The 21,476-nt window shown below is 41.3% G+C and overlaps 1 protein-coding gene across 5 annotated transcripts; it reads right to left on the bottom strand.

Annotated features, from left to right (window-relative positions):
• Positions 1-203: 203 nt before the first annotated feature.
• On the bottom strand, positions 204-21,164 carry p2rx1 (purinergic receptor P2X, ligand-gated ion channel, 1). 5 transcript variants are annotated; one of them, XM_039778390.1, is made up of 14 exons: positions 20,658-21,164; positions 12,949-13,093; positions 9,473-9,544; positions 9,061-9,130; positions 7,259-7,346; positions 7,040-7,120; positions 6,176-6,317; positions 5,849-5,994; positions 3,072-3,162; positions 2,908-2,973; positions 2,724-2,819; positions 1,301-1,390; positions 822-857; positions 204-723 (listed from the first exon to the last, which is right to left on the bottom strand). In XM_039778390.1, the coding sequence occupies exons 1-14, from the start codon at positions 20,792-20,794 to the stop codon at positions 718-720; spliced, it is 1,266 nt and encodes a 421-aa protein (XP_039634324.1). In that variant the 5' UTR covers positions 20,795-21,164; the 3' UTR covers positions 204-717. The 5 variants fall into 5 exon arrangements, with proteins under 5 accessions (XP_039634324.1, XP_039634325.1, XP_039634323.1 ...); XM_039778391.1 differs by having other exon boundaries at positions 813-857; positions 9,073-9,130; XM_039778389.1 differs by having other exon boundaries at positions 813-857; positions 20,658-21,163.
• Positions 21,165-21,476: the final 312 nt, after the last annotated feature.

The following is a 21,476-nucleotide window of genomic DNA, read 5'->3' as shown; positions in this document are numbered from 1 at the left end:
ACAGAAGCATGGCACATCCCTACAGAATGCAGTTGTTACAATGTAAATATGTACCGATATATATACAGAAGCTATTTTTCTGCATGCATTTTGTACACCTAGACATAATCAAAAACAATAAAAAAGAAAAAGAAAATCTGAATTATTTTTTATATGTTGCCTGTATTCCTGTTTGCACTGCGAGACAAGACAAAAAGCAGTCATATTACTGTACATCTTTTATTGAATTTATTGCCGATCACATGGTGCACACGGGGGAAGATTCACTGTGGCACACCCACACGTTATCTGTGTGTTTCTTGCTTTGAAAAAGACGGCGACAGAACTACTGGATGACTTATGGATGATTTGTGGAAACACGGAAGCAACTGGAAGTGCCAGAAAGTGTTCTTTCAGCTGCACTGGTGGAGGTTACGCCCCAAAGTGTGAACAAAGGCAAACCGAGCTATACACCCAAAAAACTACACATACAGCGGAGCTACGCTAAAGCTCTACAGACGACATCAAGAGTCAGTCCCAGTCACTCAGGGTTGCTGTAAGAGAGGGAAGATGTTGGTAGAAGATGCTGCTGAAGAAACGGGACACGTTGAGCACTGTCTTAGACTGTCCTTTCAATCCAGAGTTGTGTGTGTGTGTTGTGTGTGTGTGTCTTGTAGGGTCTACTGCAGGGTCCCAGTTCAGTAGTCCTTCAAAGTACCTCGAAATGTTGCTCCCACGTCACTTCTACGGGAATAGCAGATAAATAAAACATCAGCCATCCTAAAAACCAAGCAAATAGGCTTCAGTGTTCTAGAAATATAGAAATCTCTTACTTTGCATACCTCCGTCTCTGTGCTGCATGCCTCTGAATCAGGGTCCTGCAGGATAAAAAGTAAAATCCATAGCACATAGGAACCATTTAGACCTCTCGGGCAACGACAAAAGGATTCTCCTAATCATCACACTATAGAATGTATGAACATTAAAAAAAAAATCTACTCTGCTGTCTAGACCAGTGGTTCCCAAACTTTTACCCCCTAAAGTGTTACAAATTTGACCCGTTGATAAGATTTTTTTCCCCCGGGGGGCCCCCATCTGAGCGAATTTTTGCTTTTAGAGGTTTCATTACAGGAAGTGTATGAAAGCCATGACCCAAACAGTCATACCTTCTGTCACTGTGTTACTTCTGGATGTAGTTCTAGTGAAAATGAATGATTCCCCCGTTTTGCTGCGGACCCCCTGCAACCCCCTCAAGGACCCCCCCGGATGTCCCCGGCCCCTACTTTGGGATCCACTGCTCTAGACTTCTACATGCACTCACGTTGGACTGGCCAGTGCCTTGGACTTGTCTTGCATTCGCTTCAAAGGTGTAATAGACGCTTGTTTCTATACGCAGCGACTCGCTGTCGGGCTGGAAATACAAAAATGTTCTGCTTGTTTCAGTAACAGAAGGAAACCGTCTGGGAATGTATGGGGTAAGATTTCATCTTCCATCAGATGCATGGCTGAACTGTAGCAAGCATACAGTAGACGCCCATGCCCCTGTCTGTGGGTGTTATGGGTGTAAATACAGCATTAATCTGAAGGTTACTGCTCCCGTGTGCTCGTGGGGGTTTTCTAGTTTGGATGCAAAATCCTTCTTTCACAAGAACTGAAATGCATCCAAAATGTTCAGAGCTGCAGAGATGATTTGACTTATCAACTACTAAATGAATTGCCAGCTATTATGTTAATCTTTTGGATCATTATTTTTAAAGAAGAAATTAAAGTTGTGAAGGTAGTGTGTTACAAAAAAGGTGACATATAGAGTAAACTATACAATACAACAATACACAAACAATTACAGACAGTTAAACAATATATACAGCAGTGATTGAATGTACAAATGTGCAAGTCATGTACAGTATAGGGTAAATGTGTGTATGGATGTATTGATGTTTGGTGAACCTTACTAGGGTGGAATGTAATAATTGTGGCAGAGATGATAATAATAACTGAGATAAATACATAAAAAACAATACCAGACCAGAATAAAAAAAGTAAAACAAATTGTAATCAATACATAGTAACATAATTGGATATTAGTACAACTACATCAGCACTTTTGTCACATATGAAATATTTGTTCAATTATATATGGTGTGAATTATTAAATATATATATATATATTAGTAATAGTAACATAATTGGCGGTGGCAACTTTATGCCCTAGTCTCTCAGTTTTTAAATCTCGTCTTAAAACGTATCTGTTTAGGCAGGCTTTTATGTGATTAATGTTTGATGCTGTACTGGTTTTCTTTTTCTTTTTCTTCTTTAAATGTTTTTTATAAATTTTGTAAGGCGTCCTTGAGTGTCATGAAAGGCGCCTTTAAATAAAATGTATTATTATTATTATTATTATTAGTGGGCAGGGAGGATTTTGGATATTTTTTAAGAAAGAAAAGTAAAAATTCTTTGAGTTGTGGACAAAACAAGACATTTGTGGACGTCATCTTGGGCTCTGGGGAACACTGATCGAAATTTTTCACAATGTTTTGCGTTTATAGGCCACACAACTGATCAGTTATTGAGAAAATAAGCAACAGATGACTGGACATTGAAAACAATCGTTGGTCTGTTCTGTGTCTGTCTGGACTGGTATTGTTTAAAGCCTCTCTGCTGCCACCTTGTGTTCAAACTGAACTTACACCACAGCAGAAGTGACATCAGATTATCATTTGCGTTCATCACACAGTAGAGCTTACCTGTACATGGGGGTCTGTGTATTTGAATTTCATGTTCTTGTAAAATTCTCTCTTCGGCAGCAAATAGAGCAGCACCAAGTCACATACTACAGTTGCCTGTAAAATCAGAATTACTGTAGTTAATGTCCAAAAGTATTCCACAGACGATACTCAATTATTGCAGGTACTCTGGGCTGTGACATACCACTCCAAAGATGCCCACTCCAGAGCCTATAGCTGTCAGTGTTGGGATGATATCAAACTTTCTTGCCTGTGAAGGACAGAGTGCCGATGATTCAAAATTCTGGTTGACTATTTTCTCAACTCATAATTTGATCGGAGTAAAAATATTCACATAATATAACTCACCAGTGACTGCACAATGATATCGAACCTGATCCCAAACACTTTGAGAAGGGTTCTCTTCTGTTCGTTGTCCTCCAAATAATGCTTTGCATACCTACAAAACGGGCAGCCATGGGAATTATACATTAGGTTACATAGGATGTGTAAATATTTCCCACGTCTTCCCTATATCTGTTTGAGATTATGTTGCTTAGGATCATGAACAAGAGCACGTTTCTCCATGTAATACACTACTGCAAAACCCAAGGGCTTTTAAACCTTCAGAATGTATAACAGTAAGTGGCAGTAAGGTATTGAAGTCGTCCAATGCCATTGCAGTCAGCACCCCTAAAGCCAGTTAGCACTCCCTAAATAATATCCTACGGATGCCTGTATGAGCTCAGAGAGCAGACTATCCTCAGAATACGTACATTCATTTTCTGCGTGCCGATGTGACGGCCATATTCTGCTTTTATGATGAATCGTGCACAAGTTAAAGGAACTGATGGAGATAACATTTCACCGGAATTGGACCTTGCACAATTTCATGTGACAAATAAAAGCGGAATGATTGATAACAAGTGACAGTTTGAACCAAATCTTGGAGGGTCAGGTTTTACCGAGGGCAAGGACGCATTAGGAACTTCAGGCATCGCAGGCCTGCATTAGACCTCACACAGAGAGCGCTGTCTTTCGCCTTCACTCGCAGTTAGTTGCTTATTCTTTGATTACTTTAGGCTGGTACGTGTTACCGTTATCCGTCAGGAGGGTCGGCCCCAGTCTCAGTGAGTCTTTTATGTCCATGTTTGTCCTGCATACAAGAATGCTGTAAACCTCATAAAAAACCCACTGCATCTCTCTTTGTTTGTGTTCCACGAAAACAGCTGTCTCTCTCTCTCTCTCTCTCTCTCTCTCTCTCTCTCTCTCTCTCTCTCCTCCATTTTCAATTGTTTTCAATTTAGAGAGCTTAATTGGCATGACAAGACATTTCTTACGTAACATATAAATAAAAGGAAATTAACAATAACTGGCACAACATAAACCGTAACATGAACACCAACTTAAACTGAATGAAGAGATAAAGGCACGAGGAGTACAACGATACAGCAAAATCATCACGCAACTTAGCACATTGTTACAACCTTCTCCAAAAACTCTAAACGTATTTGCATATTGACAGGAAGCTATTGCTCTAGGTGGTCATCTCTTAAGTTGTGGCAGGAGGCAACATATTTAGCTGCTAAGATGCAGCCGTTTGAATTCTGGCCTAAAGCACATTTCGGTTTGTTTCAGGCTTTTCTGTCCAGGAAAAGCAGCTTTCCTGTGATCTGGTCTCTCTCCTGGCTGTTGGTGTTTGGGAGCTGGGCATTCGTCCTCTCTCTATCTCTCTCTCTCTCTCTCTGCCCCCCCCCCCATGTGCGCATGTTGTTCTTGTCTCTCTCTCCCTCTTGTTTCTGTCTCCTATCTGTGTGAATGCTGTGCCTCCTGGGAGTTGAGAGGTCTCTGTGGCTCAGGGCTGTTTGGCGACACCTGAAGTTCTTCGATGTCTTCAATGGATCCAGTCGTTTACAATCTATCATTAAGTCATTATTTACTACCTATATTTTTTTGTCAACCTGATTGTCTATTCTGAAATGTACTATGTTGGTCTTCTATTGCATGTCTGTCTGTGCACGGAGAGGAATCCCTTCTCTGTTGCTCTTCTTCAGGTTTTTGGGGTCTAAGAACAGAGAGTGCCGCAACGCTGCACAGATTGTGAAGCCCTTTGAGGCAAATGTATGTGATTTAAGGCTACACTGTATTTAATTAAATGGACTTGAGTTCAGTCCAGTCCATGGAAAATAAAATGAGCAATAATTACTGGATATGTTGACAGTATATCAACATGAAAGAAGACGTTTCCATCAGCAGTGTTTTGTTGCTGTTTGTCAGGCAGTTAATGCGGATTAAACACACTGGAACAGGAAATGACCAGACCCAGTGACTTCAGAGCATTAAACCTCTATTAAAAATACACTTATTCAATATGAAGCTACAGCAAGTAGGCATTAGCTTAGCTTCACATAAAAACTGCAAACGGGGGGAAAGAGCTATAGCCTAGCTCTGTCTAAATTGGAAGTACATTACTCTGTTTGCCGTTCTTAAAATCCCTTGCTACGGGATATAAGACCGGCCTGCTTGTCTTTCAGGGAATGATTGTAAGATTTACAAAGAATATGTTTACTGCATGTACTATTTTAGAGGGACGTTTTGGGACCGATTGGTGGGATTGCTGTACACACGGCGATACACTGGTAAGAGCAAATGACGTTAAACCATGTATCCGACTAATTTATACAGCTCACATATACTGTATTACTTTATTTAATATTGTATGTGGCGTTTTCTTTTGCAGGGTGCAAACGTTCTGCCAAACAGGTTCATTCCCGAGACTATTTTGCAGAGTCACCGTCGCTGCGTCCGGAGTTCAGCGCCGCCCAAGACGACTGTGATTGGTTTAAAGAAAAGCCAACACTTTATGGTTTTCTGGGGTGTTACGTACACCCTATAAAACCACACCAGCTGTTTTCATCTGTTCTCAGTCTTTATGCTGATCTAAGATACCCGGCTGCTGGCTCCAGCTCCATGCTGTACATGACGCACAATTTTAAGAGTGGTATTAATCTTAACTCTTGGTGAGAAAGCAAATACATATAAATGAATAAGTCTATGTCCTAAAATAAGCGTAGCCTATTATATACGTATTTCTGCAGTGTAAAAACGCTTGCGTCTATGTTCATTCACTGAAGTTATGTACACACCTGAAATTGTAGCCAACTGAAGCTCTGGTTTGGTCTGTCTCAGCGGCGTTTCCGTACAGACCGTGGAAGGTGTACTTTGGTATACAGTGTTTCACATCCACATCTAGGTTACATGTCCAGTCGACCACAATACCGATGGCCCCTCCCTGTCAGGACACAAGCACATAATACACAATGCAAGTCTCCACAATAGCAGGAGAAACAAAGGGAACAAAACAGCAAAAGACAACACATGTGCAGCGGTGACTGGATGGAATACAAGTCTGCCTCCCCACCTGAACAATCATCCCTTTCCTTTCAGTGTTAAGTAAAGATCAGCTGACTTACCACCCTGGCTATTGTTTCGAATTTGAAGCCAGACAGTTTAACTATGTCTCCCAGTCGGAAGATGGGACACAGTGGAGCATTCGTCGGATCATAAAGGCATTTGCTGATGTATGCAGTATCAATATTCTCCACCAGGTTGCTCCTGAAAGCACAATTGGTCAGTAAATAATTGGGAGTAATAAATAGAGCTATTTTAGTGGCCAGGAAAACAATATAACCTCAAATTACATTCAATTATTTGCATTTAGCCTAATAGATAAGGTGCCATGCTGTGTATGATTTCTTCATGATTTCTTATCATTTTTAAAGTCCACGAATATTGTCGACTGACCATCTGAGATTTACTTCTTTGCACAATTAAGGGCACAAAACCATCTAGAGCATGACTGAAGTGGATTTAAAAAAGTAATTTTAGTAAATAGGCACTTAAGAGATTTATTGTCTTTAAGCGTTGATTTTACCAACAACATTAGTTCAAACCCCTGGTATGGCACAACATTTCAAACTTAAAGGGCCACTCTATCAATTTAGTGTCAACACTTTCATAAAGTTTGAGGACTTGTGAGAATAAGATTTAAAAAAGAAAAGTCCGAATCAATGCTGTAGAAGACGAGATATCCTGACTTTTAGTTCAAAAACACAAGATCCTACAATTACCATGATGCAATTCTGATCTTACCTGCCTTTTCTATTTATTTATCGTTATTCAGCTAAGGATGAAGCTCTAACAACATACGAAAAAAAAGCTGGCTTATTTCTATTTATCAGTCTTCACCTTTACCTTCATTTGGAAACATTTGTAGCATCTGCTGAGCTAAATAATTAATTAATAATAATGAATTTGATATGAATGAGGCGCATCACCTTGAGACGCCAAATAAGGGGAAAGTAACAGAATTCTTGATGAACAGTGTGTAGTTCTCTGCCGACATCAGCATAGGAGGGCTAGATGGGAATAAACAGAAGAGAGAATAGTACGAAATCCAGTATGCTGAGGCGCATAAATCATCACAAATGCAATCATCGCATGCGTTGCAAGTCAGTATCGGCTTGCAGTGTGAATAATTCAGTGTTTTCACATACTTTGGTACGTCGCCATCATCCTCAACAGGGCACCACGCCAACACCTCGCAGGTCTTGGTGGCGTTCAGGCAGACCCCCGTCATTTGCCCTTGAAATAAGAACAGACTAGAGTTCGGCATTGGGCACACAACTTCAAACTGGAGCGAGTGTTTCGAGCAGCAACAATACAAAAAAAAAAGAAAGAAAGACGTGTAGGCTTTAACATCAAAGCAATTCTAAACACTCTCTGCCCCCACTTTTTATCAAACTATCTGGAATTAGCATCAACGGCAGCGAGCGAGATATAAAGGCGAATCAAAGCAAGCGCTGAAATAGCTCTTTTCTTTATCTCGCCCTGATCCTTGCATAGAATTTCTCCCCGTGTGATTGGCTTTGTCGCTAGCAGCCTCTCATCGTGTGCTGCTTGATTTCTTTAGAATATCTTGAAATTCTCTTTGGTCACTCAGCATTCAGTCTCTGACCTTTCACTGGAGCCCACCAGTCTGTTTAGCTACAGGGCCCCCCCAAACTGTTTACTTGTCTACAAGCATCCAGTATCTCTTCGCCTCCGAAGAGATACTGGCACCTGAAGGTGTATTTGACTGGATTGACACAGACAGATGTAAAGCTTTGGCTAACATTGGTCTCATTGAAGTCGATGTCTGGCACAGAGGGCTCGAAAGGCTCCAGATTTAACCCTCGGGAAAATAAATTTATGTAACTGCTCTTTGAACTCGCCGACGACACTGTATATGTTTGGACCTATTAAAAAAAAAAAAAAAGGCTCGTCTGAATGGTTATTTGTTTTCGATGTCTCTGTATGCTTATGGTTTGTGTCGGCCCACATGCACAGGAGTTATTGTGACGTCTGTGATAACATATGCTGCGCATGCATGTGTCTACTTGCCTAAGGCAGGGTTGTACTTGCACGCTTCACTGATGAAACTGCTCGCACACACACACACACACACACACACACACACTCACTATGTGTTTGGTTGCTAAGACTGAGTTTGTTGATTTTAATTGGGGGGTTTTCTCAGTGCTGGAGAAGCACAATGCACAATTTACATCTAAGTGTTTACCTTAGCAGTGACAATGATATGCATCAGAAGTGGTGTATTTTAGTTTCTACCGTGTGAGCCAATCCGGAGCCACAACCCATTGTGCAAACACTGCTCCATAACCCTCCCGTACACGATTATCTACTTTCCTCAGCGCATTTTCATCCTGTCACTGGCTTCAAGAAGTTATAAGTTTAAGAAGGGCTTTCGTCCCCGGCGAAACAAAAAGAAATAGTGGTGGAAGAAGTCTTCAGATTCTAAAAGTAAAAGTACTGATACCACACTAAAACTACTCTGTTATAAGTAAAAGTCCTGCATTGTAAAAAGTTCTCAATGCAGAAAAAATCCTCCCACTTTAGAAACTGGAAACGATCCCAACAGTTCTGTGTGATTAATGGTCTGATCATTTCAGCTGGACTTGTAGGCCGTTATATTGTTGGGCAGTTTAATTTATTATGAAACATTGTATTTTATAAACTACATGTGTTATGTTACATGTGTATACAAAAATCCTAATCTGTAAAGTAACTAGTAACTAAAGCTGAACTAAACTAAATATTTTCCCTCTGAGATGTAGTGGAGTAGAAGTAGAAAGTGGCATGAAAAGCAACGACTCTAGTAAAGTACAAGTACAACAAGTTACATTGCAGATAGCAGAAAGGCAAAGATGTGGGCTGATCTGCGTTTAGCCACAGATGGACAGACGGTTACTCAGTGAGGACTGCTGATGTCACACACTGTCGGGCCGTCAGGATTTACCATGTCCCGTACGTTTGAAACTCCCTCCTTCACAGTCAGCGTGTGAGCTGCAGTTGTGCTTGCCGTGGAGCTGTAAACAAAGACGTCAGGGTCAGAGTGCGACACACAACTGTGGAATGTGGATGTGAACAACATGAAAACAGCACGACAGTGTGAAAAAAACTGTTTCGCATTTAGCGTGAGGGTTTGCAGCATACAGAAACTGCTGTGTATGTCATTTTTTAGGCCTTTAAATTGAAAGCTTTTTTAGGTTGACATTTTTTCTGCTACTCGACAGCTACACAATTGCCCAATTACAGAAGCAGTCTTGGAATGAGACACAATTCCTGTTTAGTTTGACTATTTAAGGAAGTGTATAAGTCAGAGGGAACGAAGGGGAAGTAAGAAAAGGGGAGGGAGCATTTCCACTTACCTCTGGACACTTTCCCATCTTCTGACCTTCAGTTATAATGTAGTTTGTCATTACCACAAAAGATGAGTCTCCCTGAAGTTTAGGGTTAAAAGAAGCAATGTGTTACATTTTAATCTCGTTTGTTTGTGCCATAAAATGACATAATAAAGGATGCAGTAGTTGTTAGGCAATAAAGTTTCTAACAGCCTCTCAAACATTAATCAGTTGTGTCCCATGGTGACACTAGTGAGATCACAGTTTCACTTTCAAACCTAAACTTTAAATCCAAAAAGTCACACCTGCTTTTATCCATGGTCAGTTTCAGCTCAAAGGAATAGTTAGACATTTTGGGAAATACACTTTGTTTTGCTGCAAATTAGATGAGGAGATAGATCAGTATTCTCGTCAAACCCAATTACTTGACGTCATGTGTAAAAACAATAAAGAAACGACAAAGTGTAAAAACGACAAAGTTGTGCTAAACTATTTCTTGGCGATAAACAAGGACTTCTTGTTTAAAACGAGTTACAACATGCTAATCGGTGAACATTAAAGCTTTAGTGTGTAACTTTTTGATATTAATGAACGTCCGTTACATTCAAGCCATTGCCAAATGAGTCGCTACAAAGCTGATTGAGACTATCAGCTCCACACGACTCTCTCTGGATTTCTCAGTATGAATATGTTCAGAAGATTGTGGCGTCCGCTGACTTTTGCGCAGAAAATGCGAAGATAATGACCTCTTCTGAAGAGTCCATGTTTTTTTTTAATCCTCCGTGTCCTCCTTGGCTGAGCGCAACTGTGTGGAGGAGGGGTGGGGGTGGTGCGCGATAACGGAAGGCTTGTATCACGTGGACGCGCCGACAGTTTTGTTGTCATTACTTAGAATTCCTCATGGGGGCGACAGAAACGTTACGCACTATAGCTTTTAAAGGTGTTGTTTTAAGACAGAAAGCAAAGTGAATACTTTCACGTAATCCGCGCAAATTTAACTGCTGGCCCATTGTACAGTCCGTGTTGATTCACCCCACACAGCCGTTGGCTGTAAGCTAGCTAGCAATGGACGACCCGACAATGGACGACCCGACAATGGACGACCCGACAATGTCCGCGTTGTGTGTCTGTGTGTTTGGGACAGCTCAGCCTCTGACTGTACACAACTCAGCAGAAACTCCAGTTCTTTAGGTTTCAATTTCCCCAGTCCAACTTTGTGTCTAAATGCATCTTTCTGTTGGCTTTGTATGCACTCATAGCACTGTCACTACCCGATGTGAGTCGAGTGCAGGTGTGAGTCGCGCACGCTTCACTTTGCGACAAGTAGCCTACAAGAACCTGCTAACGAGAGACTTCTGTAATGTCAATACAATAAAAATGGACCTACATAACGAAGGTCGTTTACTGCTGGCTACAAGTTAGCAATCAAACGCAACAAAGGCTGTCACTTGAATGGCGTTGTGAGCTAACGTTAGCAATCAAACAATCAGTCATTGCCAGTGTCCTGTTTTATGCTGTGGTGTGCTGGTGCAGGCAGCATTAAGAAGAGAGAGACGCTGGGCGACTGAACAGGCTGGTAATGAAAGCTGGCTCTGAGTCACTCACAGCAACCGCAGAGAAACGGACCACGAGTAGGATGCTGGCGATCATGGACGATGACCGCCACCCACTACACAGCACGTTCATCAAACAGAGGAGCATGATCAGTGGCAGACTTCTGTCACTGTCATGCTCAACAGGCAGGTTGAGGAGGTCCTTTGTCCCCAGGGCCATCCAACTCTTCAATACCACACAAAGAGTGAGGGGAGAAATGGACTTTTCAGCATGAGCCTGTCTCTCTCAGCCCCTACCACCATTAATTATATCTCTGTCTGCTGTACACCTGACTGTATTATAGGCTAAATTAGCCCTACCACACAATCTGGACTCTGTTCATAACATCTACATACATACATACGTTTTTTAAATGATTTCCATCTTCTGTTATTGTTTGTAATGAGAAAAGTTATTTCGTAAACCGTTCGGGTAGCGACAACACTTCTAACGCTGCGGCCTGTCAGTTAGGTGCTGCTAGGCGGAGTTTTGTGACCTTTGCACAGAGCCAGGCTAGCTGTTTCCTCGGTTTACTGTTTTTATGCTAAGCTAAGCTAACCTGCTGCCGGCTGCAGCTTCATATTTAGCCGACAGATATGAGAGAACTTCTCATGTAACTCGGAGCAAAAAAGCGAACAAGCGCGTTTCCCCGAATGTCAAATTATTGTTTTGAAATTCTACTTTTTGACCATAGTTAAGCCCTTTCATGCCTATATTTTTTGATACCTGATCAAAGTGTGAGGAGTTCTACCTGAGTGACCATTTCATCTTGTTGGTTGGGTTTATCGTGATCAAACCCACACTCAATTATAAAAAAAAAAAAAGGCCCACACCCAGATGTCAAAGCAAACATGACAATCTTGTCTCAACATTGTGTCTCTTTATTTCTTTTCTACAAATAACAGGACACAGCAACTTTTTAGGTAAACAAATGATATATATTTTCTCAGAGTCCACCTTTGTTAGGTTGTTTACTCAGTTCTTCACAGAAATGCCCGCAATGACTTTTGGAAAGCACAGAGGCACCTTGATGTTGACAAAGCCAGATTACTGTGTCGTCCAGGTCAAGTTTAGAAACCAGCAGTAACATTAGTCTGTGTCGTCATTGATTGGTTTTGGCATATAAAATCTAGCCAACACAGATGTTTGTAAAAGCAAGACTAAACCTTGAACTTCCTCACGATCTGACCGCTGACTCAGCCTTATGTTTGTTCACTCTGACAGTTTGATTCATGGACTGTGGATGTTGACTTCATGACATCTGACTCTGACACACATGTACTATAATCCTAACAATCAGGGGCATCAGACTTCGGGGGGGGGGGGTTGGCTGGAGTATTAGGGAAGCACGAAATGAGGAAAATATGCGATATGCGATAACGTTGTTGAATATTGTGATGACGATATTACTTGCATACATTAACAGATATTAAAGGGAACCCAGTTCTGCTGCTTTCATTATTCTGCTAAAATACAACACATTGTTTGTTGAATTTAAAACAAACGAAATGAAATCATTTCAAACATAAGAGGCACCACTAAAAAATAACAACACTTTAAAGTGCTGTTTTCTACTGATTATTTCTTTCAACTAATACAAAAAAAATCTCTGAATGTCTTTCGCGATCTGTTTGTTGCGGCAGTTAAATCGCAATGACAATAACAAAACAATTTATTGTGCAGCCCTACTGAGTATACAGGGCCCCTAATTTGAGGAGGGCCCGAAAAGATGCTAGAAAAATAACTGTGGGTGACGGGAGGGGCCTGCCTTTGTACAGGGTCCAGAATGTTGTGCTACGCCGCTGCTAACAAGGGCCAATGACTTGCACCAGGTGCAAAAAAAATTCTTGTCCAGTTCATGTGATGAGCACACATGAAATGTCTCCGCATGTGTACAAAAGCTCACCAACCTGCGGAGGGAAGACGTAGTCGGCCACATCCCACACTCTCTCACGTCCCTCTATGTTGGTATAGCCCACTCCTTTCATTTTGGTGAAGACGGAGCTTACCGCTATGTCTGTGGACTGGTAGCCTTTCTCGTAGATGAACACCCACCTGTACAAGACACAGTTAGAATTATCAGAATCAGAATCAGGTTTCTGAGTCAGGCATATCAACACCTGAGACGCCCACTTCACTCCAGCCAACCAGCCAACCATCCAACCAGCCAACCCCACAGGCAAGGACATGCAGGGGTGATGTTGACATTCTGCACTCGCAATCTGCAATCGCATATGCCAGCAGCATAGCTCACAGGGACACGTGTGCAAGGGATTGTGGTTGAGACATGTCACGGCGCTCATACTTTAAAGGTCTCTAAGACAAATCTGACACATTGAATAGAATGGACTTGTTTTAACATATTTTTTTGAATCTTGCCAGTTTCTAAATACCCGACATTGCAAGGGCTGCAGCAATGTGTTACACGTCTGTTAAAAAAGTGTTACAACCCTCAAGTTAATTAGCCTACTTATCAATTATCCAGTCTTTATAGTAGTAATTAGTAGACTGGGTGCTGGCGATTTGATTTCTCCCTGCAGCTCAGGCTGGAAACCTGTACGTTTATCTATCCTGCTTCAGTTACAAATCTGCGGGGACCAATCACAAACTGGCTTATCCACCTGGCAGGCTATAGGCCGGTTTAACAAGATGGCGATAGTGAAGCGACCAAGCAGCTTTTTGTTTACATTCAACAAGGCGGCCACCGAAGCGCAACAACCTGTACAGAGTCATTTGAAGTATGCCCGTTGATCACGCCTCTTGTGCAGTAGAAAATACAGAGCAGACTCCCCAGACTAATGTTCAATCTTAAAAGATTGAGCTTGGTCTGGTGATAGCCAGACTAAGTAATCAGGTTTTTTTTATTTTTAGTATTTATTATTGTTTTTAATTGCTTAGAATTTTTTTTGCACTAAAAAGGTATGTGTAAAGGCTTTAGACTGCCCTACACGTTATTGTAGGCCATATGTAAACATATGTAGTAGAGGGTCCCTGCTCCATCTCCCTTTCAGTTAAGGGGTCCTTGGCTTAAAAAACATTGAAGACCCCTGAAAACCCTCTGATCTAAGAGCTATGAGATCCACTGTAGAACTCTTGCTTTTAAGCCAAATGTTAAATGTTCCAAGTTTGTTCTGTTCACACTCGGACGCAGTACGTTTTGAACAATGCAGAGTGAAGCTTCTTGTGTTGCTCTATCTGTGAGTGTGGCCGGCAGATACGGGTAACAGCTGGTGTGCACAGGAAAGATACTGTATGTACACACACACATGGGCTCATGCTGAGCTATTTTATATAGGGTGTGAAAAGCAATTACCCCCCAGCAGAAAGCCCAAAGGACTGCATGTATTGCAGCACACATTCATTTGTCTGTGTGAAATGAAAGCACCTTACAGCAACAGGCGAACAGAAACAGCTTTCAAACTGCAGGCTGAAATGAGGTACCGTTTGGACAGTAATCTAAAAGCCACAACTTCTATCAGTTAGGCAAATCAAATGATGTAAGTCAGAGCTTACATTCAAGAGGAAGGGGGGAAAAAATAGAGCAGACGAATTGAATAAAGAAAGCCATGAGCGTGAAATAATGGAAGGATCTTCTAAAACAGCAGTCTAAGTGAGATCTGTATCTGCTCCGACAGACGGAGAACACAGAGGCAGCGGGGAGGGCTCCTTGATGTGGCGCTGAGATTAGAGTTCGGAACGTGAAGACAATTTAGTATGAAAACTAAAAAGGCCAACCTTCAGCTAATCACTATGAAATGCGAACAAAAGATTGGCTTTGTTGTCAACCTAAAAGTGACAAGATGCGAATGAATTAGGGTTTGCTGGGGCTGCTGTTCTAATTAGTCGTTGCTTTCTGACACAAGAGACGTACATTCAAATTGATTTGTCAAATATTTTCAAAAACCATTCATGTGGGATTTTATTCTGCACGGGATTTATGCAGAGTGTGTCTGGTGTGTGTGCTCCCAAACTGCAGCTGGCCGAGGATGCGTACAGTTTCCTCCATGAGAATGGAGGTGTCAATTGTATGGAAGAGGATTAGGATTTTATTGACGTTTTTTTGACAACATATTGAACAAATATATAAAAATCAACACCCAAAATACAAACAAAACAAACAAGCATACTCACATACACGCGTACACACACACACACAAACACAAGGGGGGGGGGGAGAGGTACAAGTATGCCCAATTCATCTTAACCTCAAGACGAGGAAACCAAAACCCAAAAATGTCCAGTAGTATGCATGCAAGAACCAAAATTAAAATTGAATTAATTAAAATTAGAATTCTGAGTTTAAACTCAGAACTCAAATACAATTTTCACATAGGCCCTAATCATCTTCCGTACGATTTAGATAATGAAAGCACAAAAGTATATCTGTAAAATAAGTGTACCAACAACTGCAATAAATTCCTTCTTTTTGCTGATTTAAAAGAAAAAGTAGAATACTAAATGTACAGTACAGGCCAAAAGTTTGGACACACCTTCTCATTCAATGTGTTTCTTTATTTTCATGACTATTTACATTGTAGATTCTCACTGAAGGCATCAAAACTATGAATGAACACATATGGAATTATGTACTTAACAAAAAAGTGTGAAATAACTGAAAACATGTCTTATATTTTAGATTCCTCAAAGTAGCCACCCTTTGCTTTTTTTGATAACTCTGCAAACCCTTGGTGTTCTCTCAATGAGCTTCATGAGGTAGTCACCTGAAATGGTTTTCACTTCACAGGTGTGCCTTGTCAGGGTTAATTAGTGGGATTTTTTCCCTTATTAATAAAAAAGCAAAGGGTGGCTACTTTGAAGAATCTAAAATATAAGACATGTTTTCAGTTATATCACACTTTTTTGTTAAGTACATAATTCCATATGTGTTCATTCATAGTTTTGATGCCTTCAGTGAGAATCTACAATGTAAATAGTCATGAAAATAAAAAGGAAACGCATTGAATGAGAAGGTTTGTCCAAACTTTTGGCCTGTACTGTATTTGCGGCAAGTCTAAGGTTAACATGAAATCTGAAATCTGAAAAGAAGAGAAGCAGTGGTTCACCGGTTCACTGCTAGTGCCTCAGAGATACAGGCTGACTTCTGCTCCGAGCTGTCAGCCTGCAGAGGAGAATGTAATCACAATCCATTTCATGTCCATCACCGGCCCGGCCTAAATGAGGCCTCATGGCTGCAGAGGCAGGTGACAGGAGAAGCCCTGTCACGCTCGGGTAGCCCTAATACCAAAAGAGACAAAACCTTTGAGTGACACCGTGGATGATCCCTTTATATCAGCGCACGGTGGAAAATGAAACCACATTTCACAGTTACGTTTAGCTTAAAGGGGCCGTACTCGATATTCGATAATCGAAAGAGCGGTCTATGATTGCCTCCACATGGCTCTCACAGACCGTTCACTAACTCGTCGATTACAGACGCTTTGTCACGGCCCTCGGTGTCTGATACAGACACACCCACAAGGCACTGACGTGCACACGCTGCAGGACCGGCTATCAAAACAGACAAAGATTACTCCACTAAATCTTTACATAGCAAATACATACTACTGATGCTATATTAATGTCCTGAATATCAAGTACAGCTCCTCTAAAGGTCCCATGGCATGACAATTTCAATTTATGAGGTTTTTTTAACATAAGATAAGATAAGATAATACTTTATTGTCTGTTACACAATATGAGTTCCCCCAACCTGCCTATGGTCCCCCAGTGGCTAGAAATGGTGATAGGTGTAAACCGAGCCCTGGGTATCCTGCTCTGCCTTTGAGAAAATGAAAGCTCACATGGGCTGATCTGGAATCTTCTCCTTATGAGGTCATAAGGAGCAAGGTTACCTCTCCTTTCTCTGCTTTGACCGCCCAAGGAAAGTGGCCCACCCATGAGAGAGAGAGACATCATGGCTTTCAAACAAGCAAAGTGGCAGTTGGTCAAGGCCACACCCCCACCCTACACTTTGCCCCCCCTCTCTCCTCCTCAATAGCTACAGACACAGAAATGGCACATCCTAAGGAAAGCTTATTGTAGGACTGGCTCTAGTGGCTGTAATTCTGCACCAAGGCTGAATTTCGGGAAAGAGTCTTCAGATACAGTATTAGGGGACCACTAAGGCCTATATAAAAGAGACTTCAGATACAGTATTAGGGGACCACTAAGGCCTATATAAAGAGACTTCAGATACAGTATTAGGGGACCACTAAGGCCTATATAAAAGAGTCTTCAGATACAGTATTAGGGACCACTAAGTCTATATAAAAGAGACTTCAGATACAGTATTAGGGGACCACTAGGCCTATATAAAAGAGACTTCAGATACAGTATTAGGGGACCACTAAGGCCTATATAAAAGAGACTTCAGATACAGTATTAGGGGACCACTAAGGCCTATATAAAAGAGACTTCAGATACAGAATTAGGGGCACTAAGGTCTATATAAAAGAGACTTCAGATACAGTATTAGGGGACCACTAAGGTCTATATAAAAGAGACTTCAGATACAGTATTAGGGGACCACTAAGGTGTATATAAAAGAGACTTCAGATACAGTATTAGGGGACCACTAAGGTCTATATAAAAGAGACTTCAGATACAGTATTAGGGGACCACTAAGGCCTATATAAAAGAGACTTCAGATACAGTATTAGGGGCCACTAAGGTCATATAAAAGAGACTTCAGATACAGTATTAAGAACACTAAGGTTATATAAAAGAGACTTCAGATACAGTATTAGAGGACCACTAAGGTCATATAAAAGAGACTTCAGATACAGTATTAAGGACCACTAAGGTCTATATAAAAGAGACTTCAGATACAGTATTAGGGGACCACTAAGGCCTATATAAGAGACTTCAGTACAGTATTAGGGGACCACTAAGGCCTATATAAAAGAGACTTCAGATACAGTATTAGGGGACCACTAAGGCCTATATAAAAGAGACTTCAGATACAGTATTAGGGGACCACTAGGTTATAAAGATTCAGTACAGTATTAGGGGACCACTAAGGTCTATATAAAAGAGACTTCAGATACAGTATTAGGGGACCACTAAGGTCTATATAAAAGAGACTTCAGATACAGTATTAGGGGACCACTAAGGTCTATATAAAAGAGACTTCAGATACAGTATTAGGGGACCACTAAGGTCTATATAAAAGAGACTTCAGATACAGTATTAGGGGACCACTAAGGCCTATATAAAAGAGACTTCAGATACAGTATTAGGGGACCACTAAGGTCTATATAAAAAAGACTTCAGATACAGTATTAGGGGACCACTAAGGTCTATATAAAAGAGACTTCAGATACAGTATTAGGGGACCACTAAGGTCTATATAAAAGAGACTTCAGATACAGTATTAGGGGACCACTAAGGCCTATATAAAAGAGACTTCAGATACAGTATTAGGGGACCACTAAGGCCTATATAAAAGAGACTTCAGATACAGTATTAGGGGACCACTAAGGTCTATATAAAAACATCCAAAAAGCAGCATGTCATGGGACCTTTAACACATTTTTTTTAAGGTTTGAAATGAAAAGGTTATCATTCTGACTATGTAGATTGTGAAGATTAAAGCACCATGACAAGATGTAAATCTGTTGGTTCTTATGTAGTCTAAATCAACGACGTTTCACTTCCGGAATTGATCAGGTGCTACTGGAAATTCCCCCAGATGTCTCTCATTTTCGGCTGGATGTCCGTTACCTTCCGCATTCTTTGTATGGTCATTTTAAACTCTGGTGGATTTCTGAGGACTATGGTTAACTGCTCCTCAGATCTCTGCAGGGTAAATCCAGACAGCTAGCTAGACTATCTGTCCAATCAGAGTTTTCTGTTGCACGACTAAAACCACTTTTAAATGTATACACGTTCCACCAAAACAAGTTCCTTCCGAGGCGCCGTGGCTCCATCCGACGTTTAGCACAACCCAAGACGATTGTGATTGGTTTGAAGAATGCCAATAAACCAAAGAACCAGTTTTTCTCCCATCCCGGAATGCTGTGTGGACTAGCCAGACCCTCCTCCGCGGCGCTGTGGAGGAAATTCTGGCAATGCGAGACTCATTCCTTTATGGACCATTGGTTTCAATCAGCTTGCTGTTTCACTTTATATATATATATATATATATATATATATATATATATATATGTGTGTGTAAATATATCAACTTGCCATTAGCAAGAGAAGATATTCTTAAATTTGTTTGTCTCTATCACATCTTTGGTCATCATCAAGGTCACCAGTGGAAGGTAACATGTCTCTGTGGCGTTTGGCAGCGTTTGGCAGCAAACTGGGCAGCAGTTGATTGTTACATGTGTTAGCATATGCCTCAGCGTGTTCATCACACTCAGATCCTCAGGTTCTGCTGCTCAGAGGTGAAGTGACACAGAGATACAATCACACACTCATACATGAGCGCAGACATGCACAAACATGCACAAACACAAACGGTCAGTGAAGAATTTCAAACTAACAAAAACTGCTGTGAAGTGTGGTTGAAAAAATACCAGACTTCCCCATTCCGCGAAATGACTTTGCAGGGAATCACTCCAACTTGTCAAAGCAAGCGTATGGAGCTAGTATGCGTAAGTGAACAAGCATGCTGTATTTTCTTTGTCTCAACGTAAGAAGGGCAGATAATAAGATCTCACGCCCTGGCTCACACTTTATATGCAGGGCCTATTTACTGTGTCAACACTACCTGGCTACTTACAGTATGTAGTGTATCTCTGACCATTGGTGGAACCCTCCAGAAGTCAAATAACATGTCTTCCTTTTAAACATGATGTTCTTTTAACAATTTTATCAGTACATGATTCTTTTTTTTTTAACATGTAAACAAAATCAAGACTCCGGCTGACGTCCCTCTAGACAACCCATTTCCAAAGAAACATTTTAAATGCCCTGTATCACTATTCAACTTACTACCAAATCCCTGAATAGATTTCTTATAATTGACCTGTGTGTTTTCCATAATAGCCTATATTTACAGGAGGGCAGTGTGGCGGTGTGAAATCAACTCCACTGACTCAACTGTTGAATGAAATACTGTAAAATGTGTTTTGGTTTATACAGTATATATCATGTGCATTGAAAAAGATGAATCTGAAGTTATAGGACAGGCATGTGTATATGGCATACTTGAGGTATGCCTCATATACTGTATATCTACCATTTACTTGAAAAACGTTTTGTTTTTTTGGTAATGGCAAAAGGACTTTGAATATGTATCAACCTATGACTGTTGTATTTTGTAATCGTTGAGCCAGCAAAAATATAAAGACTTTTTTTCTTATGTTAAACAGTTATTTTGTATATGTTTATGTTTGTTGCTTATTTAATTTATTTAATGTCTGTTTGTTTATATATGCACCAGCCACCAAGGCAAAGTCCTTGTAAGTGTTACTTTCTTGGCCATAAACTCTATTCAAAATTTTGATTCGGATTCTGACTTTAGAATTTGCGGGGTCACTCCGAAAGGTCATTTTGCATCCGACCGTGTCACTCCACGCAAGTTGAAACTTGACAATGCAAAGCCTCCCTGCCTGTTTCCCCCCTCTGAACGGCACAGAAACAATGGATGAATGTGTGTGCGTCTTACCCGATGATGTAAGCCAGGACCCCCAGCTGGATCAGGCGGCACACCACTCCCACCCTCCTGTTCCTCACCAGCACCTGGCGCGGGGTCTCGTACTCGAAGAAGAAGTCGGAGAGGGCACTGCTGATTTGGCTCATCATCTTCTTTCATCGGCTGACCCACAGAGAGGAGGGGAGGGTCTCTCTCTTTTCACCCCACTTGCATACAAACAGTCCACTTTCACATCTGCCTCTCGTTCCTCACTGGTGGCCAAAGTCCTCTGCTTTCTCTCATACAGTAACGTCTGACGCGCTTCATCAGAAGTCCTGGAGTGGAGGACTTCCTCCCTCCCACTGCGCTCTCTCTCTCTTTCTTTCTCTCTCTCTCTCTCTCTCTCTCTCTCTCTCTCTCTCTCTGCACAGGGTCACTCTGAGACATATTCCCATTCACATCACCACTGCATCTCCTGGCATTTCATTGCATTTCCCTTCCTTTTTGTCTGTCTTATGCAGCACTCAACATTTGTGTAAAGACCGTGTAGGAACTCACTCTTGACTTAGTTGCAAATAACTCAACAGCTGCCACACATGCATTGGACCTCCTCCTCCTCCTCCTCCTCCTCCTCCTCCTCTGTGCAATCAAACCTTATCATTTCCACTGACACTCTCTTCCTGCCGTCCTTCCTTCCTTAAGCTCAACACAAACACACAGTTTGTACGCCACAGTTCAGCTTATTTACCTACTCTCGTGTCACAATTTTTTTGACATTAAGCCCTCTTATGTTTTATCTTCATCCCCTGCGGGAAACACTTTGGGTTTTCACACCTCTTAGAAAGCCAACTT

Source organism: Perca fluviatilis, chromosome 16 (assembly GCF_010015445.1).
Source record: "Perca fluviatilis chromosome 16, GENO_Pfluv_1.0, whole genome shotgun sequence".
Taxonomy (NCBI): Eukaryota; Metazoa; Chordata; class Actinopteri; order Perciformes; family Percidae; genus Perca; species Perca fluviatilis.
This window is presented reverse-complemented; position numbering and strand designations above follow the sequence as displayed.